Source organism: Danio rerio, chromosome 18 (genome assembly GCF_052040795.2).
Source record: "Danio rerio strain M-AB ecotype USA chromosome 18, GRCz13ab, whole genome shotgun sequence".
NCBI classification, from domain to species: Eukaryota; Metazoa; Chordata; class Actinopteri; order Cypriniformes; family Danionidae; genus Danio; species Danio rerio.
Window position 1 is genome coordinate 22,140,729 of NC_141038.1, and position 27,581 is coordinate 22,168,309.

Consider the following 27,581-nt stretch of genomic DNA (forward strand, 5'->3'; position numbering starts at 1 on the left):
TGGCGAAGTGTTTAACGTTCGACATGCGCGTGCGTGCGGTCCATGCTGCGCGTGTGCGGGAGGGCGAAGCCGTGCTCGTGGCTCCGCCTGCTGCTCTGACGTGGAAACGAGAAGGTCAAGAATAGAGTTAGGAGCAGAGAAAAGATTCATTACCTGCTCCATTTTTAGCACATTTTATTTGTATTTACGTTAACAGTTCTGGAACATTCTTGGTTCATGGTTCTTTTTTTAGTGAACTGTGCAGCGCCAACCACAGTAGTTGGGTAAACGAACGAATGACTCTCATGAATCGATTCTTTTTGAATCAACACCAATCAACAAACACTGGACTGGAGTTCTTTCTTTCTTTCTTTCTTTCTTTCTTTCTTTCTTTCTTTCTTTCTTTCTTTCTTTCTTTCTTTCTTTCTTTCTTTCTTTCTTTCTTTCTTTCTTTCTTTCTTTCTTTCTTTCTTTCTTTCTTTCTTTCTTTCTTTCTTTCTTTCTTTCTTTCTTTCTTTCTTTCTTTCTTTCCTTAAATAAATTTAAATAAATAAAGCTTAAATAAATTCTTAAATAAATTTCAAGATATACATATATTTTAAGCTAATTTTAATTTTGGTGGTATAATTTTATTTTAACCATTTATGTATACAATAGCTCAGAATTGTTCATTTTAAACTTCTATGACGTTTTATTACATTCAAACTTATTTTTTGCTCATTCAAACTTCTTATTTAAAATGAGCTGAAATAACACTATTGAGTGTCTTAATATTTTTATGTTCAATCCACATACATTTGTTTAAAGTGTTAAGTTAACCTAATGAATTTGTGTTGGGACAACATGAATGAATTGTGTAAAAGCAGAACCCTGCATTTTTTACAGTGTCACAACTTTTCAAAATTATATATAGCTTTTTTTTCGCACAAATTTTTTCCCACTTGCTTTTAGAAATTTAATTCTGTTACTAAATATGAACGTGCAGGCCAATAACATAAACAAAATACACAGGATTATCAGTGTTTTTTATGAGCATAAATGTGTATGTGTGTGTGTGTGTGTTTGTGTTTTTGTGTGTGTATGTGTGTGTGTTATAAAATGAATTTGCTACTTTATATACTAATCATATCATTTTATATTATTACACAGTATTTTACCAATAATCTAATATAGAATTTAATGAAGATATGAAATCCAACTTGTGGTCCAGATGCAACATATGCGTTTTCATGCCATTTCACTGAATATATCTTTGCTGCCCTCAAATGGCAAAAACCTGCACATGTAAGTAATTTTTTTTAATTAAAGTGAATCACTTTTGTATCCATTCAAATGAATCTGTGTATCAAGTTCACAAATACAAATACAGGAACTTTTGGTTTTACATTTGTCATTTGATAATTATTATATGTCATGTGATGTATTATTATTATACATTTAATTACATTAACTTACCTGTAATCACTAAATTATCATCACTTAAACTTTTTTGATCAACATTAAATGATGCATTAACTAACAAGTACATACATTTAAAATAAATAATATGAAATATTTATTAACTATGCAACTGTTATAACTAATTTAAAGCATTAACTAGTGTTAAAATAACATTTTAAAGTTATTAGCATAATGCAGGCTAAGTGTTGAAAGTTTAATTAATTACAGTTATTTTTTATTGTTAGGTCATTACCAGAGTAGTAACAAATAAAGCCCCAATTTGTTTTCATAATAATATCATATCTACAATAATAAAATATATTGTCAAAATAAACCGTTTGAATATAAGAAATGTGTTGCAGGCCTAACACAGGCTACTGCCAACTTTTTAAAATTGTGTTTTGTTAACATTTTTAAATAGCTTAAATATAATGTGAGCATCTCTGCAGAGGAATTTCAAGAACTTTAGAACGTAATTCATCGTCGACATCTCCTTTATAATTCGTGGCCAGTTAGATGTGTGATCAGCAGTGCTTTTGTTGGTGTAAAGTACAGGTGTTGATAGGGTCAGGGTCTCTCAGCGAGAAAGCAAAGTAATCTGTGTTCACGGCAGGCTCGACCCTCAAACAGCACCGACTCCCATCGACCACACGGCGGAGCTCCATCCTAGTTCCTACGAGACGCCTGTGGGTGTCCGAGAGGGTGGAGAGAGCAGAGGGGATAAAACAAAGAAAAAGAGACAGAAAAGGGGTGGACGGTTGGACGCTTTACTACTAATTTATGTTGTTAATCTGGGCAAATCCACTCATGGTGAACTGGTGAACCAGGACGAGGCATATCGAGGAGGTGACGGTAAACATCAAGCTATAAACAGTACAAAAAGTCTCTTAATCCCTTGTAAACATCACTATTACGTATAAAAATGCAGATTATTACAATATGATACATTTAGGGTAAACATAGTTCGAAGAAGTTTAATGTTTTAAGAACCAAACTTATTCTTACATTGCATTGGGCTAATATGAGGAGGTCTGTATGCAATATTACATGAAATATAATCTCATTAAATCAAAAGTTTGCTTGGCATTCCTATCTTTAGATCCGATATTGTGTGCAATGTACACTCAAAAAGTCTATTTTTGCTTGTTCAAACTACTCATTTAAAATGAGCTAAAACAACAATTCTTGAGATATCTTTGAAACAACTTAATTTTTTATGTTCAATCCACATAAATTTGTCAAAAGTGTTAAGTTAACTTAGTCAATTTGTGTTGGGACATTGATGAATTGTGTGGAACCCTGCATTTTTTATAGGGTACACTCAAAAATGACATTTGCTGCTTGTTCAAACTACTTGTTTAAAACGAGTTTAGAACTTAATTGTTTTAAGTTCAATCCACTTACATTTGTAAAAACAATTAGGTTAACTTAATTGATTTGTGTTGGGACAAAATGAATTGCATAGAACCCAGCATTTTTTACAGTGTAGAGAACAACAATGATAACCTTCTTCTCCTTCCAGTAGTCCTGATGTTCTCCATACTTGTTCCCCCAAGTTGTGGATGTTCAGCCTCAAGATCTAAAGATTTTATTATTAAGTCTTGCATGCCATACTGAAGGACACTTCAATCCTTCATTAAATACTACTAATTTAATACTATTTACTGCGTAACTAATTTAACTGCATTTCCTTGTATTGTACTTGTACATGTGTAATGACAATAAAGTTGAATCTGATCTAATCTAATAACGAAAATTTTAAGTAGACCACATTTGCTTGAAATACACCATCATCAATAAGATTGGGGAAAAAGATTCTGCTCCATATTTGAGGGGACCCACTGTGAGGAGGGCCTTCTAGAGGCTGTCAAATTCACAGCAAAGACAGAGAACGCACCAAACCTCAGCCTTGTAAATCATGTCATAACCTTTAAGTCACTTTTTGCATTTAAACTTAGATTAATGTAAATGACAGAAGATAAATATTTCATTAGATAACCAGCCTGAACTAAATCCCTATATGAGAAACCTCTCCCTTTTAAACATTTTAAATATTGTCTCTCTTGTAGTTGGACTGTCCCACTTTAAGGTTGCTTATAAGTCCTGAGCTGTACCTACATTATACTGCTGCTGGACTGGCAGGACCATCACAATGTGGTCTTAGATCTGCCCTCACCCTGCGTTGATTTTTGGCAGCATTACGATGGCGTCTTCATGGAGGAGCTTGTATGTCATTTCATGCTGCAGCCTGCAGATAACAAACGCAGCTGTTGTGTGCTGTTCCAGGAGGGTCCTGTATCAGGATGCAGAACTTCCTTTTCAACACATACCCTGATTAATTGACAATTTGTTTAAAAAATTGTCAACTGATAAATAAAACGTAGGGTCAGCTTGAAAAACGATAGCCAATAGAAGTCGATTTCCCACACCACTGATCATAAGTAAATCACTGTTTAGACTTTGACTGATTGTCCTAATATGTTATCCAAAACAGTAATACATTACTCAGACTACATGAATGCTGAATACTAGATTGGCTGGTGCAAGGTGTGCTGTTTTTTTTAGATAAATGCATGGCTAAAGTAGTTCCAGGCAGGTCTTGATAGCATTAAAGTTACATACACAGTGCATCCGGAAAGTTTTCATAGCGCTTTACCTTTTCCACATTTTTTATGTTACAGCCTAATTCCAAAATGGATTAAATTAATTTATTTCTTCAAAATTGGAAAAATCACATGTACAGAAGTATTCACAGCCTTTGCTCAATACTTTGTTGATGTACCTTTGGCAGCAATTACAGCCTTGAGTCTTTTTGAATATGATGCCACAAGCTTGGCACACCTGTCTTTTTGAATTTTTGCCCAGCCCTCTTTGCAGTACCTCTCGAGCTCTATCAGGTTGATAGATGATAGATGATATCAGCCATTTTCAGATGTCTCCCGACATGTTCATTAGGATTTAGGTCTGGGCTCTGGCTGGGCCACTTAAGGACATTTACCGAGTTGTTGTAAAGCTACTCCATTGATATTTTGGCATGGGTCATTGCCCTGCTGGAAGATGAACCGTCGCCCTAGAGGTCAAGAGCACCCTAAAACAGGTTTTTATTAAGGATGTCTCTGTACATTGCGGCATTCATCTTTCCCTCAATCCTTACTAGTCTTCTAGTTCCTGCTGCTGAAAAATATCCACCAACATGCTTCACTGTAAGGATGGTATTAGCCTGGTGTTGAGCGGTGCCTGTTTTATTTTCAAATGTAACACCTGGCATTCACTCCAGAGGGTTCAATTTTAGTCTCATCAGACCAGAGAATTTTGTTTCTTATGGTCTGAAGTCTACAGACAATTCCTTTGTCTTCATGATTGGTTTGTGCTTTGACATGCACCGAGGGACCTTATATAGACAGGTGTATGCCTTTTCAAATCATGTCCAATCTGAATTTACCACAGGTGAACTCCAGTTAAGCTGCTGAAACATCTCAAGAATAATCAGTGGAAACAGAAAGTAGCTACACGGCAAAGGCTGTGAATGCTTATGTACAAGTGATTTTTCAGGTTTTTTATTTTTAATAAATTTGCAACAATTTCAAAAAATCTTTTTTCTTTTTGTCATAATGGGATATTTTGTGTAGAATTTTGAGGAAATAAATTAATTTAATCCATTTTGGAAAAAGAGTGTAAAATTGAAAAAGTAAAGCGTTCTGAATACTTTCCGGATGAACTGTATACTGGATAAGTTGGCGGTTCATTCTGCTGTGGTGACCTCTGATTAATTAAGGCACTAAGCCGAAAAAAATGAATGAATGAATGAATGAATATCACTTTTAACAAATAAAAGATTAACATTACAAGACATAAAATTAGCACAACATCCAAAATCTCAATCTTTAGCGCAAACTGCATAACAAGACTTTCACTTTGTTACATACGTGTACATTTTATTTTAAATTACATTAAGTTTGTATTTACATTTCAACATACGAAAATACATTAAAGATAAACATTCTTACGCTCCAAAGCAGTAATAAATATCTGTGTTATGACAGAGTAATAAACAAAACAGCGAATAAAGACGGTAAAGCTAGTTAAGGCTTCAAATCAGCATTGTTTTGAAGTTGCTGGTCATGTTGTGTACATATATTTCTCCAACGAGCCACAATAAAAAAAGCGATGTAGAAGTGGTTTGATTAGGACTGGGTTTTGCAGGTGTGCACGTCCACCTCTTCTTGACAGTCCCTGCAGTGAACAGCACAGCACCACTGGAACTTACACTCACACTTGGTTGTGCGACTCACTCTTGATGTGTCGTAGCCCCGCCCACAACACATGACCTCACAGCTGTCAGTACCGCGTGACGTGCGGTTGCACACTCGCCCACCGGTGCCCACCGAACCTGCGGAAAGAAGAACAAATTAAAAATGTTCAAGGTTTAGATTCTCACATGATTAACAATGTTTTTAATGTCCTAAGTGCTGTTGAAGAAAATTTTTAAAGAAAAAATGTCTCACACACACTTACACACACACATATAAACAGTATATACATGCGTACATATGTATACCAACATATGTAAAAATACACTAACCGGCCACTTTATTAGGTACACCTGTCCCACTACTTGTTAATGCAAATATCTAATCAGCCAATTATATGGCAGCAACTCAATGCATTTAGGCATGTAGACGTGGTAAAGACGATCTGATGTAGTTCAAACCGAGCATCAGAATGGGGAAGAAAGGTGATTTAAGGGACTTTGATCATGGCATTGTTGTTGGTGCCAGACGGGCTGGTCTGAGTATTTTAGAAACTGCTGATCTACAGGGACTTTTGCGCACAACCTTCTCTAGGGTTTACAGAGAATGGTCTGAAAAAGAGAAAATATCCAGTGAGCGGCAGTTCTGTGGGCAAAAAATCCTTGTTGATGCCTGAGGTCAGAGTAGAATGGCCAGACTGGTTTGAGCCGATAGAAAGGCAACAGTAACTCAAATAACCAGTCGCTACAAATGAGGTATGAAGAAGAGCATCTTTGAAAGCACAACACGTCAAACCTTCAGGAGGATGGACTACAGCTGCAGAAGACCACACCGGGTGCCACTCCTGTCAGCTAAGAACAGCAATTTGAGGCTGCAATTCACACAGACTCACCACAATTAGACAATATTGGAAGATTGGAAAAACGTTGCCTGGTCTGATGAGTCTTGATTTCTACTGCAACATTCAGACGGTAGGGTCAGAATCTGGCGTCAACAACATGAAAGTATGGATCCATCCTGCCTTGTATAAATGGTTCAGGCTGGTGTAATGATGTGGTGATTTTTTTCTTGGCATACTTTGGGCCCATTAGTACCAATTGAGGATCGTGTCAACACAACAACCTATCTATGTATTATTGCTGACCATGTCCATCTTTTTTTGACCACAGTGTACCCATCTTCTGATGGCTTATTTCAGCAGGATAAAGCGCAAATTGTCTCAGAATGATTTCTTGAACATGACAATGAGTTCACTGTACTCAAATGGCCTCCACAGTCACCAGATCTCAATCCAATTGAGCACCTTTGGGATGTGGTTGAATGGGAGATTTGCATCACGCCTCAATATGGACCAAAATCTCAAAGGAATATTTCCAGTACCTTGTTGAATCTATGCCATGAAGGATTAGGGCAAAAGGGGGTCCAACCTGGTACTAGTAAATTGTACCTAATTAAGTGGCCAGTGAGTGTATTTATAATAAACAAAGACATGTGCTATAAGTGAATCGGATGATCTGAATTGACCATATTGTGTGAATGAGAGAGTGTACAGGTGTGTATGGGCAGTTGGATATGCCTAAATAGTTGATGGTTCATTCCGCTGTGGTGACCCCTGATAAATAAGGGACTAAGCCGAAGGGAAATGAATGAATGAATTAAAATAAAAACATTTTAAACATAAAAATGTCTTGCTACAAATAAAAAACTGATCATTGAAGAAGCCAGTGAAATCTCTTTAAAATGGTCAGTACAGACCTGAAATAACCAAACCTAAAATTCAAATCCACATACTTTAATCTAATGATACTGAAATCTTGTCTCAGTAAAAGTGTATTAATGCAGTGAATATGCGTAGACATTTCTAAAGCAGGCCGGGCTCCTGTGAACAGTGTTGTGCAGCGTCTGGCTGATGTCTGACAGTGTCTCGAAGAACCTGTAAAAGGATGACCGCCTGCTCCAGCTCAGATGAGGGACTGATGATAGAAGCTATCATCCATTGCTCCGGCTCTTCATCACGTACTCATTTCATCGGCTCTAATCTCAGCCGCCGTCCTCTATGAGGCTGACGTGACGCCGATTGTTGCTGATACAGAAATCGTTAAAGACCTTGTACAAACCCTGGCTTTCATGCTGACTCTGAGTGACAATCTGCAGCCTTTGTTTATGAAAACCTTTCGGTCCCAGTCAACTCTCAGTACTAAGCAAACAGATGTGTTGTCTTGTGACGTGACCTATTTGAAGAGGGCCTTTTTAATAAAAAAATTATCTGTGAATATTCAGCTAAAAACATCCCGTAGAAAATGTATTAGACCTTGTCAAATTTGACCCTTTTTGGGTGTACGCAAAAATTGCCCTTATTTGGGTGTTTCCCTTTAAATGCAAATAAGCTGCTACTTTACAGAAGAGGGCGGAGCCTTTATAGTATGTAGCCAGGAGAGCTCAAAAGTGCTGCAAGTTAAGAAAACGCATGCAAATAGAAAAACTCCAGCTCGCTCTTTAAGATCTCAAAACTCAGGGCTTCTGGTAGTACCTAGAATAGCAAAGTCGAGTAAGGGAGGTCGAGCCTTCTCCTTTATGGCTCCTAAACTCTGGAATAGCCTTCCTGATAATGTCTGAGGCTCTGACACACTCTCTCAGTTCAAAACTAGATTAAAGACCTATCTGTTTAGTAAACATACACTCAATGCATCACTTAGCGGGTTTCCACACAAGTTTCTGCATCTTGTTTATATACACTATGAACAGCAGCTACGCTAATTATTCTCTTTATTCTCCATTTCCACCTGGGGATACTCATCCTGAGGTCCTCAGATTATGCGGAGTCCCTGATTGGACCCAAGACCAGCAACGAGATGATCCCAAGGTGTCCATATCCGGGACCAGGCCGTATCCTGAGCTGCTGCTGCGCTGTTGGTCATGGGGGAGTGGAGAGCATGAGACTGATTCCAGTTACGCTCCAGGGACAGACGAGTCTTCGCTGAGGTAAGCTTCCAGCCTCCACTGCTGAGACTGCAGCTCTGCACAAGACTTTTGGCCAGTTGAGAAATTAAAATGGTCGTGCCGAACTGAGGCTGGTTCTCTCAAGGTTTTTTTTCTTCACTCTCCTATTAGTAAAGTTTTTTTCCCTCTCCGCTGTCACCACTGGCTTGCATGGTTCAGGGTCTGAAAAGCTACTCATCGATGAATTTTCTCTTCAGTGTTTGGACTCACAGTAATGACTTCAAACCACACTGAACTGAGCTAAACTGAACTGAACTTAAACACTAAAAACTGAACTACCCTGATCCAGTTACTTTGACCATTAATGTGAAGCTGCTTTGACACAATCTACATTGTAAAAGCCCTGTACAAATAAAGCTGAATTGAATTAAATTGAATTGAATTGAATTGTTCTTGAAGCTTTGGATGAGTACAGTTGAACCACTGAAGTCACATAAAATGTTTTTACAATGTTTTTGGTTCCTTTTCTTGGACTTCGAATGTCTCGTGATTGTTGTTGTCTATGGAGTGTCAGAGCTCTCGGATTTATTCTAAAAAATCTTCATTTAATTTGTGGTCCAAAGATGTTCCAAAGTGTTTTGGGGAGTAATCTATAAATACAGCTCTGGTCTCTGTGAAAACAATAGCTATGTTTCCATCCACCAATTTTAATGCTCAGTTTATATCATTGCATAAAAGATGGTACGTTCTTTCACATGACTTGGGACTGTCCCAAATCTTGGGACCTGGTTATTTTTGGAATATGGTTAAAGAAAATTGTCGTCAATATAAACGTTTCAGTCTCTCTCTATTTTTATCTTAAATGATTTTTCTGATATCAAGCTTAATAAACGAGTGTTTTTAGCTGGCTTGACAGTAGCCAAGAAAATAGTTGCGACAAGATGGAAGCTTCCACATTCTCTTAATCATCATCACTGGATTCTTATTATTGATATTTGGAAATGTCCACGGCTCACATCCATGGTGCAAGAGAGGACACCATCTGACTTTGGGCACATACCTTGGACAAACTTAAATGTTTACAAATTTGAATCAAGGAGACATCAAAAAGCAGAAACTTCTGGTTCCAGGCCCCATAATTTTTTTCCCCTTCTTTATTAATTTTATCTATGTATATTTTTTTCCTTTTTATAGTAATTTAAGGTTCCCTGTTTGGGCTTCTAATACCTTTCCTCATTGTCGTAGACCTCTCTCAGCACGGTTTTGAATACCTGTTTCTATTTGTCTATTATCATACTTTTATTTATTTATTTATTTATTTTCAACTGCCTTAATTTTACCCTTACCTTTAACCTTAAATACAGATTTGTTTTTTAGTTTGGGAATTTGTTTTATTTATATGTATTTATGTGTGTATATGTATATATCAATTTATTTCATTATTTTTATTTGTTTTAGTATGTCCTTGTCATTACTCTTCAGTTTTTCCTTTTTATTGACACTATTGTTGTTAATGTTGGCACTATTATTAATACTATTATTTTACAACCTGTATACTGGTATTACAGTACATGTATAAATATGCAGTTTGCTATATGCTAATTGTTTACGATTTTTCTGTGTTCAAAAAATAAAAACAAAAAAAAAATTGGATGAAAAAAATTTAAGAGCACAACCAAGTAGGCTAAACAAAACAGATCATGTAAAAGTAGAAATAAGCATGATGAGATGACATTAGTGGACAAACCAGCAAACTGACCCACATTGTATAACATCTGAAAGGTTGTTTTGGTCATTCTATAATACCTTAGCCAAAGTCCTTCATCAAAATAGTTCGGCATTATTACCTCCAATATCTTGAGTAACTTATTTGCTCACATAGCTGCAGAAAATGCTCAAAATACCAGGTTATCCTTTTCACATTTTCCAGGCTGATATGCATCAGGGACCCAATTACAGCACTTAAATATGCCTGATTGTAATATTTACAGGTGAGAAGGCCAGGAAAGCAAAACACTTCAGTCTACCAGTAGCGCCAGCATTGCTATGTCACTGGCGGTCGATTGAGCTCAATTGTCAGCAGGCAGGCATGTGTCTGGGCATGATGCGGATACCCCCCACCCCTCCCAGCAGTTCATCAGGCTGGTATGCTGGGCTCATATCGGTTACATCATGGGCAGCCTGTACCTGAGCGTGCATCTGCTTATTGAATTAAGATGAGGGGGTGCCAAGAGATGAGTTTAGCATGTGTGACCATGGTGAGAGCTAGTAATTGATTTCACACTTATGCGCTGGAGGTATAGTTGGTGTCTCCTAAAACTGACATCAAACAGACTGCTGGCCGAGAGTTTCTCACAAACCACCATGCTAGAAAGTTTGACACTCAAATAAGGTCCTCGTGTTTTTAAAAACGTACCCTCATAGGTGACGAAAAAAAATGTGAAGATGAATTATTTTGATAATTTATAATGTGTAAGTACTAATTATATATAAATAGATTGCTGGCTTTAATGCAATAAACATTCATTCATTTTCCTTCAGCTTAATCTCTTTATTAATCAGAGGTCACCACAGCGAAATGGACCGCTTATCCAGCATATGTTTTATACAGCGTATGCTCTTCCAGCTGAAACCCAGACTGGGAAACACCCATACACTCATTTACACACTACAGAAAAATATAGTTTATCCAATTCACCTATAGCGCATGTCTTTGGACTCTGGGGGAAAAACGAACTGGTCCAGCCGGGGCTCGAACCAGCGACCTTCTTGCTTGCTGCTACTTGACAGTGCTAACCACTGAGCCACCATGAACAAAGCTTCCATTTTCTAAGGTAAGTTAATGCAGTTAAAAACAACTAACAATTACTTTTTATACTGTTGTTAACATTGGTTAATACTGTTACTTCATATTAGCTCAGGCGCATTGCTAACACCTTTTCTAATTTTTAAATTACCATTAAGACTAATGAATGCTAAATAAATATTTTTTCCAGTTTTCATGTTAAATAACATAGTCGGTTAGTATTAATAAAAAATAAACTTACTGAAAGTGTTAAACTTATGTCACAACAGACTTTAAGGCTTTCTTTTTTGGGCATTACAATGATCATGATATGCATTGGAGCATCTTTTTAAAAACATCCATTCAATAAACCAGTTAATAATAATAAATCAATTGAAAGCATACAATTTATTTTTTACTTTCCTACATTGCAACATTTTTAAATTTATGTTTTTAATTCAGCTATCTTCTAGTGGGCTCATGGTTTCAAATGATGAATTTACAGATTAAGCTGCGGTAACACTAGGCCTTGGCCACACAAATGTCTACAGGATATAAAACAGTACAACGTATACTGTATAAGATTGGGTTGTTCAAATAACGATACTAGTATCTATCTAATATACTCGTCGGTACAGCAAAAAGTGTGGAAAACAAAAAAACCAACACTGGCTCATTCGGAAAACGTAGCTCTATATACATTTCTGCAGAACCCCAAATACATCCCAAGAGCTACGTTTTTTAATTTTTTTTGCAGTTTTTGTTTTCGCGAATCCACCAGAGGCCGATTTGTATGCTTTTTGAAATCTCAAATTGTTCTTGAGAGTGCCATTTGCACCTGCTCTTCTTAAATCCACCAGAGGCCACTGTCGACTGACTGACTGACCGATTGACTGACCCACCCTACACCTTCCCTAAACCCAACCAATAGTGTTTTCAAAAGGATCGATTGACCCGCCCACCCACTTCCCTAAACCCAACCAACAGTTTTAAAAAGCAATCCAGATAAAGAAAAGCCCTCGCCTGTTTTTACCACATTTTCAGATTTTACCAAATTCTCTCCCTGTTATTTATTTGTTTATTTTATTTTTTTGGCTTTTGTTTTTGTCGTACCCGCTTTCTGGAATCGTTCTTTGCCAGACTCTAACCTTGTTGTCATGGTCAACTCCTCTTTGCATCTCAAGTCTGCCAACGTACATGTCAAGCTGCCAGATAAACTGGTAACAGTGAGAAAACCGTCCACACGGAGGTAAGTGGCCAGCTGGTAAGCACAAAAAGACGGCGTCATACCACCCCAAAGTGATCATTTTAAATATGGAATGCAGCCGTACGTACTTCTGGCTACATAATTCGCAATCTTCAGAAATGTATATAGGGCCACGTTTTCAGAATGAGCCTATGTTGCAGAAAACAGTAAACCGATCCGATACCATCTTTTTAAATGACAAATATGCCAGCTAGCTTAGCTTAACAGAGCAAACCCAGAGTCAGTCTGATTTTTATACAGTAACTGTACAACTTACATAGATTTTTTTTGTGTTTGATTTGTGGCTGAACTTAATTCTTTAAAGTACAGTAACGTTGAACGTCTAGTAATAAAAACACTGTATGTATAGTCTGAAGCAGGGCCGGAGTGGCACTCCTTTTCAGCCCTGGAGTTTCAAGCCTCAGACCAGCCCACTTCAGTTCACGACTGACTATATTAAAATAAGGACATTTCCAATTCAGTTTCTAATCATAGTACACTATCACATCTTTTTTTTTTTTTTAAAAAAACAGCTGCTTTAGAACTTCAAATGTTCTCAGACGAGGATCAAACCCGGGTCTGCAATGTCGTAATCTAACATGCTAACCACTGAACCAGAACAGCTGTGCAATAAGAAGTGGCTCGTCTAAGTTATATAATCATTAACCAGGCTGCCAGAAAATAGATAAAGAGAGCAGCGCTGCTGTAAAATAATCAATAAGAAGACTGTGGTCAAGTAAAAAAAAAAAATTAATTTAAAAAGTGTGACTGCTGAGAGCAACAGATTCTGGAGCTAGGGACACCGGCCCTTGCGGCCAAAAAACGGACCGGCCCACCGGGAATTCTCCCGGTCCTCCCGATTAGCCAATCCGGGCCTGGTCTGAAGCAAACCATCAATTTATTCTGTCAATTTATACAGGGCTAGTAGTATACACAACTGTTTCTACACACACGATAACGGTTAAGTACTCGGTATCTACAGCTCAGCTTAGCAATATTTTACAGTAGCTTGAAAGCTGCTGAGTTACATAAGATACAATGTAGTTTTTTCAGTAGCTAGCTACTTTGTCAGCAAGTAGTGGGGAAGCTACTACTTACTTACACCCAGGGCCGTTTATATTCAAGTTGCTGGGTGTTTTCGTTTACGAGGTAGGTTGTTAGCCCAACCTGAACATACACACATACATTACGAACAATTTAACTTACCCAATTCATCTATAGCGCATGTCTTTGGACTTGTGGGGGAAAATGGAACACCTGGAGGAAACCCATGCGAAAATAGGGAGAATATACAAACTCTAAACAGAAATGCCATCTGACCCACCCGGATGTAAGGCGACAGCTCTACAAACTGCGCAACCATGCCACCACTACTATTTTTTATTTCTAACCATATAACAACTTTGCCGTTGCTTTGAATCTCGATTAGCCAATTGTATGTTATGTGTGCACACGAGTGCAAACAAAATCAACAATTTGCTGCCTGCAGTTCAACCAACGGCCACTGGTGTCGCTAATAGCAAGGATTTCTGAACTATACATACAACCCGTTTTTATGATCGTGCCAAATTGATATACTTATAAATGAGCAGTTATACTGACACGCAATAAATAATGAATACCTCAAGTGGGTTCAACATACATCTCAGGGCACTTAAAAAGAGACATGACCTAGCTCTCTAAATATTCCTGCCAGATTTAAGCAGAAAACATAGAGGTGCCGCCGTGGAAGGCAGTGATTTATAGCATTTGCGCGCAGGGATTAAATTTCAGCTCCCGTTCTGCCCACAAAACTGTGGTAATGTGTCTAAACACAGCGTCACCTGATAGCAGGGATCATCTGCAGTCTGACAGGCACCCCCTCCTTTACTGCTTCCCACATAGGTACACCTGGTGTTATTCAGTACATACACACACACACACATAGAGGGAGAAAGGTAAAAAGAGATAAACCTCTGCCTTAGGGAGGGAATCTTTACCCGCATTCAGGTTACAGGATTGGGTTATGACTATTGTGTATGTAATAACCAGCTAAATAGCTCCCGTCCTCTGATTACAACGCTGTTTGGGGCAAAGACTAATGTCGGCCCGTTTCTGAGCAGAGTGTGGGAGTCTCACAGGGTGGAGACGCAAACACTGGGATATGAAACATGCTCAATACTACAGGTTTGATTTATCAACTTGAAGGGATAATTCAGCCAAAAATAAAACATAATTCTGTCCTGACAGAGGAGATCAGAATTAGAAAACAGCCTACAGTTTCCTAAATTTCAAGGTCATAGCTTTAGGAGTTAAAGAGCAGAGAAAGTTACATATATTCTTCGGCACAGAATTAAAAAGAAAGCACTGCTCAAAATTAGAGAACACTTTCAGATACTTCACAGCTATTAGTGCATATTTGGCACCCAGTGCTCATTTTCTTAATTATCTGAAAAATACTTATTAAAATGGAAAGTTTATCCAAAACTGAAATTTGGCTCTCAATTTACTCACCCTCAAGTGGTTTCAAACCTTTAACAGGTCTTTCTTTTATTGTACTTAACAAATACTATAGGGGAAGTCAATGGTTACAGGTTTCCAACTTTTTTCAAAATATCTTCTTTTATGTTCAGCAGAAAAAAATATACTCAAACAGGTTTGTGACAAGTAGAGAGTGGGTAAACTATGGTGTCAATCTAAGGCCATATATACAGTTGAGTTCAGAATTATTAGCCCCCTTTGAATATTTTTTTCTTATAAATATTTCCCAAATTATGTTTAACAGAGCAAGGAAATTTTTACAGTATGTCTGATATTATTTTTTCTTCTGGAGAAAGTTTTAGGTGTTTTATTCTGACTAGAATAAAAGCAGTTTTTAATTTTTTAAAACCATTTTAAGGTCAAAATTATTAGCCCCTTCAAGCTATATTTTTTTCCGATAGACAGAACAAACCATCATTATACAATAACTTGCCTAATTACCCTACCCTGCCTAGTTGACCTAATTAACCTAGTTAAGCCTTTGACTGTCATTTTAAGCTGTATAGAAGTGTCTTGAAAAATATCTACTCAAATATTTTGTACTGTCATCATGACAAAGATAAAATATTTTTTTCTTCTATAGTCTTTCTTCTGATAAACAAAGAAAGATATACTGAAGAATTAGAGCAAAAACAGCCATTGATTCCCATAGTATTTTCTTAATCCCACTTTCAATGTTAATGGCCTTTTCTCCCAACATTCTTCAGAAGATCTTGTTTTGTGTTCAGAAAAGAAATTCAGAGAAGTTTAGACATTTTCATTTGAGGGTGAACTCTTTCTTTGATTAACAATTGCTAATAGCTTGTGAATAATGGGTGTTTTGCACTCATTTGCACTTTATGCATCATGGCATAACTCAATTGCAGTTTAACAGTTATTGAGGTTTTAAGTAGTCTAAACAACACATTGAACAAAAGTATGGTGGTTCAGAAATGTTTTTGTACCGTAATTTACATGAACAACCCATACAATATATCATTTCAAACAACGAAAAATGTTATTAAAAGTCACTTTAGCAAAAGCTTTTTAACAGTTAAATTGTTGGAGCAGAGGTTTTAAAATTTAAATAATTGAAGTAGTTTTTGAGTGGTTGCTAGGCAGTTGCTAAGGTGTTGCTAGGTGGTTGCTAAGGTGTTCTGAGTTGTTGCTAGGCAGCTGCTAAGGCGTTGCAAGGGGGTTCCAGGTAGTTGTTAAGGTGTTGCTATGCGGTTGCTTGGGTGTTCTAGGTGGTTACTATGGCGTTGCTAGGTGGTTGCTAGGGTGTTCTAGGTGGTTGCTATGGCATTGCTAGGCTGTTGCTATGGTGTTCTAGATGATTACTAAGGTGTTGCTAGACAGTTGCTAAGGTGTTCTGAGTGGTTGCTATGTGGTTGCTAAGGTGTTGCTAGGCAGCTGATATAGTGTTCTGAGTGGTTGCTAGGCAGTTGCTAACATAAATTACCATGTTTCTAGCATAAATTAGCAACATAAATTACCATGTTTCTAGCATAAATTAGCATGTTGTTAGCATGGTTCTAGTAAGAATTAGCATGTTGCTAGTATGTTTCTAGTATAAACTAGCATATTAGGATGAATTTAGTATGAATTAGTATGGATTTGTATGTCGTTAGCATGAATTGGTATGTTGTTAGTATATCCTATGTAAAGTCAATGGCAGTTTTTTACAATGCAAGTTAATGGGACAGTTGCTAGGGTCAGTTTTCGGAAAACCGTAGGTCGGATCAGTTGGAAAAGATATAGCAACCCGAATCAGAACAGTTTGGAGTTAGTTTGGTAGTTGTTGTATGAACGTTCTAGGAGGAGATGCATATAGAAATTAGTCTCAGGGAGAAGTTTATGTAGTACAACAGTATGTTGGCTTTCTCAAGGATGGAAAACACTCCTGAATTATGAACTACACGCATCTTCATTAAAATAAAATAAAACATCACCGTTTTAACAAGAGATCGAAATTTTTTTTTAAACTGCACACTGATGCCTATTTTACAAGTTTAAGCATTTTAAGACCAACCCAATGCTGTTGTAAATTAATGGCCAAATTTTAGTTGAAAATAGTGTAATGTAAATGTGCTCTTATGGAGTTCTTCATTAATATCACAGGTTTTTAGGCATAAATATTGGATGGAATGCATCAACAGAGCCGCCATTTTAGTACAGGGTAGCACTCCTTTGAAATTATTGTAGGACCAAGGTGCAGTGGAGGACTGTCCATCCAGAGTCAAGAGATATATACACATATACATATATCTATGATAGTGAGTTTTTCTGGTGGTCTGTATGCAACGATCTTTTAAATTCAAATTTAAATTCAAATTATCATTTTGCTTTACTCTTCTACATCGATGGATAAGTGACCGCACAGGCATTGCCAACAAAGAGCGTGTTTGTGTGCATGAAAATGAACTATCCACTCTCCCTGTTAAATTTGATCTAAACCATGTCCTGAAACTCCCCCCCCCAACTGCTTTCACTTCTTATTCTAACACAGCGAGTGATTTGTTTGTAAATGAATCTCCAATATGAACGACTCGTTCCCTTTGCCGACAATAATACAAGTTTCTAGCACCGCAGCATCTTGTTGTCATATTTCATTATATTGTTTGCTGATTTTATTCAACAAAACTAGCATATGCCTAGTATTAAGTGCGAGTTGGTGCTACTTTGCCTTATGGTCAGTGCATTAAGTGACAGTATTATCATCAATAACGTTACTTGTTTAGCACAAAAGTGCGTAAAACATACAAAAACATAAAACATTTATTTATTTATTTATTTTTTTGGCACACTTACCAGACTCATGGTCCCATATACAGTAGTCAGGCGAGTCTTCAAAGTAGACCAGGTCATTTTTGTTAGGCCTCTTTAACATCCTGTATGCGCTGGTGAAGCCCGTCCCATATTGGTTCATCACCACCTGAATGGCGTTGTTGTATTTTTTGCGAAGATAGTCCCCCGTCTGCCTGAAGTCAGCCATGGCTAACCAGCAGGTGCGGACGTTGCATGAGCCACTGACACCATGACACTTACACTCCAGATTCATAAAGCGCTTCACCGCCTGAGAAAAAAGAAAAGGAGATTGGAGTAAAAACAGTATATAACCAGCATTATTATTATTTAGCATTGCCAACACAGGCTCATTGAGAAAATGTGCCCAGGGATACATTTCTGAAAGCCGAGAAATATGTGCTTTGTGGTACATAATAGCTGCATTTTGTGAGCAAAACGAATGCTACGGACGAACATATGGACGGCTTTTCCAGCGTGACTGGTGTACTTTGGTAGATCACCAGCGTTTGAGTCTGGCCAAGGATGGTTCCAGAAACCAGATAAAACGTAAGCCTAAACAAAGTGCAATGTGACGCCGTAGTAAAAGCATCTAGTTTGCTTTTGAAAACACTACGGGTAGGGTTTAGGGAAGGGGCGGATGGGTGAGTATCAAGCTAATATATTTTCTCACAAGCCAGAAAGACATTGAGAGATGACCCAAAACGTACACAGCAGTCTCTAGTAGGGTTGTCTCAATGCTGGAATTCGATACCAACCGGTACTTAAGTTTTTAAAAAGTCAATTTCCCGCGGACAATTAAGCAATGTGGAGCACATTCTTAAACAGCACTAATTTGCCATTGTGTTCACGTGCTCAACAGAAATGACTGTGATTACCTGTGAAGGTCATCGGTTCATCGAAACTCACCGAATTTTACTTCTTCTAAACACAGATACAAGGTCACTGGAGCACTTTAAAGACATGTCGATCCGCTGGTTTGACAATAAGCTGGCATAAGAGCGATGCGCTGATGAATCGTGGCTTTAAAACTATTCAGTATCCCTGTATCTGTGGTTGCACTCAGTAAACAGCGGTTAGTTTGGTGAACTGATGACCTTCACGACTAATCATAATAATTTCTGTTGAGCACGTGAACACAATGGCAACTCAGCGTTTTTTTAAGAATGTGCTCCAGAGCACTGAAATGTTTGTGGGAAATGGATGTTTATTAAACTTCAAGATCGATTGGTATCAAATTCCAGTATTGTGACAACCCTAGCCTCTAGTGGATTTATGAGAAATGGAACTTAGGCCGCAGAGTTTACCAAGCTTGAACTTTGCAATGCAGCGAACAGCGAAACTTAGGCGCTTAGCCCTAGCCGCACTTAGAAACTTAGCCCTAGCCGCATGAGCTTGTGTTTCCGGTCTGTCATATTCGCATACGTATGAATGGACATCTATGGGGTGAAATGTGTATTGTGACTGTGGCTTTATTAGAAAACGTGCCTCCAGTAAAACATTTGAGATGGTCAAAAATGTACATGGTGGCCTCTAGTGGATTTGTGAAAACAAAATATACAAGAAAACGTTGTCCAGATTTTTCAGTTCTCAAAAACTTAGACCTGGGCACATACAGTTGAATTCAGAATTATTAACCCTCCTGAATTATTAGCTCCCCTGTATATTTTCCCCAATTACTGTTTAACGGAAAGAAGAAAAAAATAATAAATGCTTTTATTCTAGCCAAAATAAAACAAATAATTTCATAAAACATATGGTAGGAATTAGGGAATACTGTGAGAAATTCCTGGCTCTGTTAAACATCCTTTGGGAAATATTTGAAAAAGAAAATCACAGAAGGGCTTATCATTTTGTCTTCAACTGTGTTTCCATTGAGCCTGGGTTGGTCATTGCAGTATTGTTACCTTCCTCCCTGCTCGGTTGTTGTGCAGGTTCATGAGTGCCCGGGCATCTCTCTCTTTCCTCTCTTTGGCATCAATGAAGACCTGGGTGAACTTGATGGCATGGTCAACGTGATCACTGCAGCCCCCCCAGTCAAAAGCTCCCTTGGCATCGCGGGATGAGCCTTTTTTTCCAGGGTCACATGAGCAGTTTTCCAGCTCACCCTGACTGCACGCCCTGGTCAATGTGTAGACCATACCAGCTGAGGAGATGGCATAGACAAAAGCTGCCTCACGACTGCCTGAAAAAAGAACCAAAGAAAGACTAAGACTCTTAGCTCAATGAAATATTAATTTGCTGCTTATTATTAGTTAGGTGGGATTAGGTATTGGTTAGGATTAAGGATGTAGAATAAGATCATACTATGAATACAAATAAACAGCCAATATCCTAATAATAAGCTGGGAATGAGCCAGTAGTTTATAGTGGGAATTGGTACTAGTACTAAAGTGTTACCAAAAAATGTATATAAATCTAGCAGAGTTGGTAACAGTGTTGCCAGGTATATATTTCATATATTTCATGCAGCAGATGCTCTTCCAGCCGCAACACAACACTGGGAAACACCCAAACACTCTCATTCACACCCATACACTATGGCCAATTTAGTTCATTCAATTCACCTATAGAGCATGTCACTGGACTTGTGGGGGAAACCGGAGCACCTGGAGGAAACCCATGTGAACACAGGGAGAACATGCAAACTCCACACAGAACCAGCTACATTCTTGGTGTGAGGTGATCGTGCTACCCACTGCACCACCGTGACGCCCATATTAGATCAGGTTAAAATTTTATTTAATTTAAATTTATTTAAATAAGAAATTAAGCTAGTTACTTTCACTTTCATGTTTTTTAACTATACAGCAACCAACACCATCAGTCACAGAACCACAATTAGTCAGAATTATTAGCCCCCCTGAATTATTAGCGTCCCTCTTTATTTTTTCCCCCAATTTCTGTTTTACCGAGAGATTTGTTTGCAACACATTTCTAATCATGATAGTTTTAATAACTCATTTCTAATACTGATCTATTTTATCTTTGCCATGATGACAGTAAATAATATTTTACTAAATTTTTAAGACACTTCTATACAGCTTAAAGTGATATTTAAAGGCTTAATTAGGTTAATTATGTTAAGTAGACAGGTTAGGGTAAATAAACAAGTTATTGTATAACGATGGTTTGTTCTGTAGACTATCGAAAAAAAGTTAGCTTAAAAGGGCTAATAATTTTGTCCTTTAAAAAACTAAAAACTGCTTTTAATCTAGCTGAAATAAAACAAATAAGACTTTTTCCAGAAGAAAAAAATATTCTTAGACATACTGTGAAAATTTCCTTGCTCTGTCAAACATCATTTGGGAAATATTAAAAAAAGAAAAAAAATTCAAAGGGGGGCTAATAATTCTGACTTCAACTGTATATATATATATATAGAGAGAGAGATATTATTTTCTACATACAGTAAATTATAAAAATAAAATAATAATTAATTAAATAAATACTTTTATGCACTTTTACTTTTAAAGTGTGTCAAAATACATGATTACAGACAAAGTTTCTGTTTATTCGTCACTGTTACAGGTTAATTCATAAAAGTAAATGCAGACTATATATTTGTCAACTTAAACTAATCTTATAATCCATTATATAAACAAGCGGATTACAATGGAAAGAAGTAAGAATCTATGCATGTGTGAGTTAAGCAAACGTGTGAAGTTGATTATAACAGACATCAATGTCTCAGAGAAGAACGAACAACTAACAATCCACAGCCTAAACAAACATTCATAATGTGCAGCTCTTCCACATGTGCACCAAAGATGTTTCCGTTCGACAGGACAGAGAAATGCCTGCCACCAAATCCCAGCAATTGTTTTAAATTAGCGAGCTGACATTGACAATAAGTCGATTCTCACAGTGTGACAGATAGAGAAGTCTTTCTGGGAGGTCTGAATGCCTAAAGCAAGAAGATTAAAGTCACAGGTTTAACTTCAATGTGCAGGGCAGCTTAGAGGCCTGGGACTCACTGCGCCTTTGCCGATCTTCCCATTAATATGATTTTACACAGGGATGAGAAAACGCAGCCACAGAGAACTTTTTACAGTCGCAAAACCTACAACTGCAAAACTGCCAATTACACCTAGTTAAAGCATCAAGCTCTGAATGAACTCGGCAGACACAATAATCCAGGCATTCTTCTGTAAACTCGCATCGGTCTTCAACACAATGACGGATACGCTTGCATGTCAAGTAAGACTTTTGTGTGCTATCGATTCAGATTACCTCCAGACACCTTGAGACGATCACTGAACAATAATGTATTGTTTATGGGTCTATGTGTGCCGTGTAATATATACAGCTATGAGGGGAAAAATTAAGAGATTGCTTGAAGATCCTCAGTTTCTCTGGATTTACTGGATTTGGGTTTGAGGAAAATGCTATTAGTTTTATTCCGGACAGGTATGAGAACATTTCTTCCAACATTAAATGCAATATTATCATTTGCAGAATTGAATTGACAATTGTTTCACTTTTTAAAAATTACAAACATTTGTGTAGTTAAAAATTAGGGTTATTGCCTGAAAAATGATTCATTGGATTTACTAAAGAAATTTTAAGGTAACTGGTTGCAACCAATTTATTTAGGCTGAATTTAAACAAACAATTCAAATTTAGTAATGTTCAATAAAATTTGTTTGTTTCAATTAAGCCCATGTAAATTGCTTGCATTTACTAAATCCTTTCAGTTTTAATTTAATAAAAACTTTCAGTCCCACAAGGAAAGTTCAGTCATATAAAAATGCATAATTTTTAAACGGAGGTGTGGCACCAAACCCCACCCCTTAACCGTGATTGGGGATGAGCAAATTGTACTAAATTTGCCGAATAAGATCGTACAAATTCATACAAATTAACCTCTAAATAAAAAAGTTTTGAATTTCCATGAGATTAAAATTGGTTTGTCCAAAAAAAAAAAACTGATTGCCTAAAACTTCAAAATGTAAAACATTGGTATTTTGTTGGCTAAAAATATTTACAAACCATAATCGTTTATATATCATTAAAGTATTAAATGCTTTGTTTTAAAGAACTTTTCCACCAATAAAATAAAAATATCAGTGAAATTTGTTTTTTAGCATAAAAACTATTTTTTGTAAAATAAAAAAATTACTTATTCTGAATTGTACATATACTGTAAAATCTACAGTAACTTACTGGCAACAGTTCGCAGGTAACATACAAGAAATACAGCAAGAAATACAGCAATAATAATAATAATAATAATAATTCCTTACATTTAGAGCGAGTATGCTGTCAGTGTGCAGCATTCACCTGAATGACAGCTATATTGCGCCAGACGAAACACCACACATCAGCTAATTGGTGGAGAGGAGACAGAGTGATGAAGCCATTTATGATTTGGGGATGGTTAAGAGGCCATGATGGACAGAGGCCAGTGGGCAAATTTGGTCAGGATGCCAGGGTTAAACACCTACTCGTTTTTTTAAAGGACATCCTGGGATTTTTAACGACCACAGAGAGTCAGGACCTCGGTTTAACATCTCATCCAAAAGACAGCGCTGAGTTCCCGTCAATATACTGGGGCGTTAGGACCCACACAGACCGCAGCTTGAGCTCCCCCTGCTGGCTTCACTAACGTCACTTCCGGCAGAAACATAGCTTTCCCATGTGGTCTCCCATCTAGGTACTGACCGGGCACAGCCCTGCTTAGCTTCAGTGTTTACATTTACAGCACAAGTTAACTTGCTGTATATGTATTTACAGAATTTTATATAGATAGCTTTACTGTAAAATATACCGTACCTCACAATGCAATTTTAAATTACAGTAACATACTGCATAACTTTCCTACAGTAAAATACAGTTCATATTACTGTTAAATACTGTGTAATTTACAAAAATCGTAACAGTGTATACTACATCAAATATTAAGCTTCTTATTCTCTTCTTATCTTATTCTAACTTTATTATATTTTGACTGATAAATTAATAGGTAAAACATAGTGATTTAAAGGATAGTCTTAATGGTAAAAATACAATTAATTAGTATTTTGGGTTGTCAAACAGTCTTTCAATACTGTATGCAATCAAATTAATTTATTCTAAATATGCCTGACAATATGTTTGTGTACATAAACTATTAATATGCTTATTGACATTATATAGTGTGTGTTTTCAGAAAAGGTAAAATGGTAACAGTGGAAAATGTTTGATAATAAATTTATAATTCTAATTTAATAAATAAATAAATAAATAAAAATATACATCTATTTCTTCCAAAAATGTATGCTACCACCAATATAAAAATCTAATTTATAAAAACTGTTTAAAAACTGTGTAAAAAAATGTTTTTTTTATTTTTTTAAATTTTCAATCATCTCAGACATTCTTGTATGTCCCTGGCCCACACATTCAAGTTTAAATCTGCTCAAATCTCATCAACACACACAGATGTGCAAAGAAGGGTCAAAAGCACACCCAGTTCATCAAGTTTTACTTTCTGTAATCTGATCTGATATCAGATAAGGAATCGGAGTGCAGAACACACACTGTAAGCAGCGTACAGAAACAGTACACTGAAGCTTCACACTCACTGCGGTGCAGGAGCCTCCCGAACAGATTGTGCTCGCGTGCCATGGTGTTACAGTTCCAGCGGTGGGTCCTGAACTGGTGCTGACATTCGCCAATCCAGTTTTTGATGCCAGCTCCTATAGCCTGCATCACTTTGGGATGCTGGCGGCACAACTGGCGCTGTTTGTTAATTAAACCCGGGATGTTGTCGCACATCACTTGCGATCCAAGAGTGCCCATGTACCTGCATAAAGAGATGAAAGAGCCGATGGAAATCTCTTACAGTTCTCATGTTTCAACACACAAATTCAGACAGGAGGGGTTTTGAAGTATGAAATTGTAGTTGAAAATTTTGGTCTTTTCTATTACTATTGTGAGCATACAGTAAAAGTCAAAAGTTTAGAAAATAGGAATTGGTCTTTTGCTTATCAAGACTGTATTGCACTGTAAAAAATGTTGGGCTCCACACAAGTGATTTTTGTTCAGACAACATGAAGGAACTCTGTAGCTTTTACAAATTTAAGTGGACTGAACATAAAATAACTAGGTTTTCCTGAAAAAACTCAACATTTGTGTTTCAGCTTATTTAAAAAAAAAGTCATAACAAACAGCAAACAGATTTTTTTGAGTGTATATTAATTGAATAAAACAACAATATTGTGAAATATTATAAAAGGTTCTGTATACTGTTCATTTCTGGTTTCTTTGGAGGATGTATTTTATTGCATATATTTTTATTTTGCTTTTTACTTGTTTTACTTTTTTAAAATGAGCTGAAACAACAATTCTTGAGATTTCATTGGGACAATTTTTTTCAATCCACAAATTTGGTTAAAGTGTTGACTTAATGGATTTGTGTTGGGATAACATTAATGAATTATGTGGACACCTTTTTAGAGTTATTATTGGTGCTCAATCAATAATGATGTTTCTTATGATCTACAATCCTTTTCTTCTTTATATTTCGGTAGAAAGCTTTTAAAAAATTTTAAATTACTTATAGATAAAAGTATTTTAAAAAACAGTAATATTTTAACAGTAAAATATCAAGGTTTTCAGAAAAATATAAAGCAGCACAGCTTTTTTTCAACGTAGATATTACTGTTTCTTGAGCAGCTTTTCTAAAAGATCACGTGACACCGAAAACATTGAAAAATCTTTGGTGAGCAAAGAGAGACTTCTATCATAGGCATGAACACATTTTAATGATTCCAAATTTAGAGTCAGGAGATTACAGATATCAGAAAATATCTTCATTAACCGTGTTGCATTGTAAAACACTTATTATTTACTGAGAATAAATTTTAGTCACAGCTTTAGTAGTAAGCTATCTTTAAATTTAGAGGTGGTCAGAGTTGTTAACTGCAAATGCAATACATTCAGTTTTTTTGGGTAGGATGTAAACAAAAAGCATATGAACAATTAGCTATTAATTGTTTGAACACAGTTAAAGACACACAAGACGAGCCTATCAAACTCTAAATCAATATTCTGCCACATATTACTTCAATAAAATCTGTTTAATATCTTAAACTGAAGAAGCATAGCCTTTAAAAACAAAAATTAAGCAAACTGAACTCACCACCACGACGCGTCGACTCTGGATGAGAACCAGCAAATTGCCACGGACAGATAGAAACATATTCCATTTGGCAAAAAGTTCATATTCTAAAAATTGTATTGATACTCATTCGTTCAGGCACTTGTCTACGGGTTTTAACAGCACATAAATAAAACACGGAGGGCATGAAGAGCTGAGGCGGTGAGAGCGGATGAACGCCGGAGTGACGCGACGCGGGCGAGCTGAGCGTCAGAGCATCGCGGAGAGCAGCGCTGCAGACCCGCCTGATGCTCTTCTGAACAGATCATCCTCCTATCTGCTTTAAATTGCTTACACAAGGGGTGGGCGAAACCTGCCTCAGGAATGAAGTGAAGAAATTAGATGTCTGAAAGTATCTGTTCAGGCTAGCTTGACAACAGCCGCAGGTTTGGCGCATTTCCAAAGTAGCGAAAGTGCAGAATGTGGTCGAACGTGAAATGTCCATAAATCCATAACCTCCCGAGAGACAACACTTTGGGCATCAGAAAAATAGATATACATTTGCACATTATATTAATCAAACATGCAATTCAATGATGGGGCAGCGGCTATATTGTTGGCGACGCGGTGGCGCAGTAGTGCTGTCGGCAAGAAGCCGCTGGTTCGAGCCTCGGCTGGGTTATTTGGCATTTCTTTGTGGAGTTTGCATGTTCTCTCTGTGTTGGCGTGGGTTTAGCTGCACTGGTGTCCCCACAAGTCCAAAGACATGCGGTAAAGGTAAATTGAGTAGGCTAAATTGTCCGATGGGTTGCAGCTGGAAGGGCATCCGCTGCATAAAATACATGCTGAATAAGTTGGCGGTTCATTCCACTGTGGCGACCCCAGATTAATAAAGGGACTAAGCCAAAAAGAAAATAAATAAATGATTTTATATTTATTTTCTTGCCATTATTGGCGTACCTTTTAAATGAAATGAAATTCATCACTCCCTTTAAAAAAATCTAGCTTATAGGCCAACCGTTTTGTGTTTAAACGTAGTATTTGTACAAGCTTATTTGTTGAAATGTGTATCATGTTGTGTTTAAATAATCTATAAAACATGTTTGACTTAATAATCATATAGTAAAACTAGGTGTATTTAAAAGCAATGATAATGTAATAATTTAATATCATAATCATTTTATTTAGATTTATTTATTAGTATCTAAAATTATGCATTTATGTTATCAATACTGTTAATTAATTAGCATTTGCTTTATTTTATTGAACTGAGAAACAACATGCCACTTGAGACATGTTTGGGATAAAAATGCAATAAACTTATCACTCATCCAAATATTCAGCACACAATTAGTCTATGCATTATTTCATGTTTATTTTTCTTGCTTTATTTCATTCAAATTTATTTATTAGTATCTAAAATTATAAATTTATATTATCAATAGTATTAATTATCATTTGCTTTATTTAATTGAACTGTAAAACAGCAAACCACCCGAGACACATTATTCAGAATTAAAAAAATCTAATAAACTGATCATTCATCCAATTCAG

At 36.7% G+C, this 27,581-nt stretch overlaps 1 protein-coding gene across 1 annotated transcript; it reads right to left on the reverse strand.

Annotated features, from left to right (window-relative positions):
* Positions 1-5,333: 5,333 nt before the first annotated feature.
* Positions 5,334-26,310, reverse strand: wnt2 (wingless-type MMTV integration site family member 2). The gene is given in 5 exon segments (NM_130950.1): positions 5,334-5,809; positions 17,951-18,215; positions 19,852-20,129; positions 24,511-24,731; positions 26,070-26,310. Coding segments are annotated over 5 exon segments (1,053 nt in total). The 5' UTR covers positions 26,153-26,310; the 3' UTR covers positions 5,334-5,603.
* Positions 26,311-27,581: the final 1,271 nt, after the last annotated feature.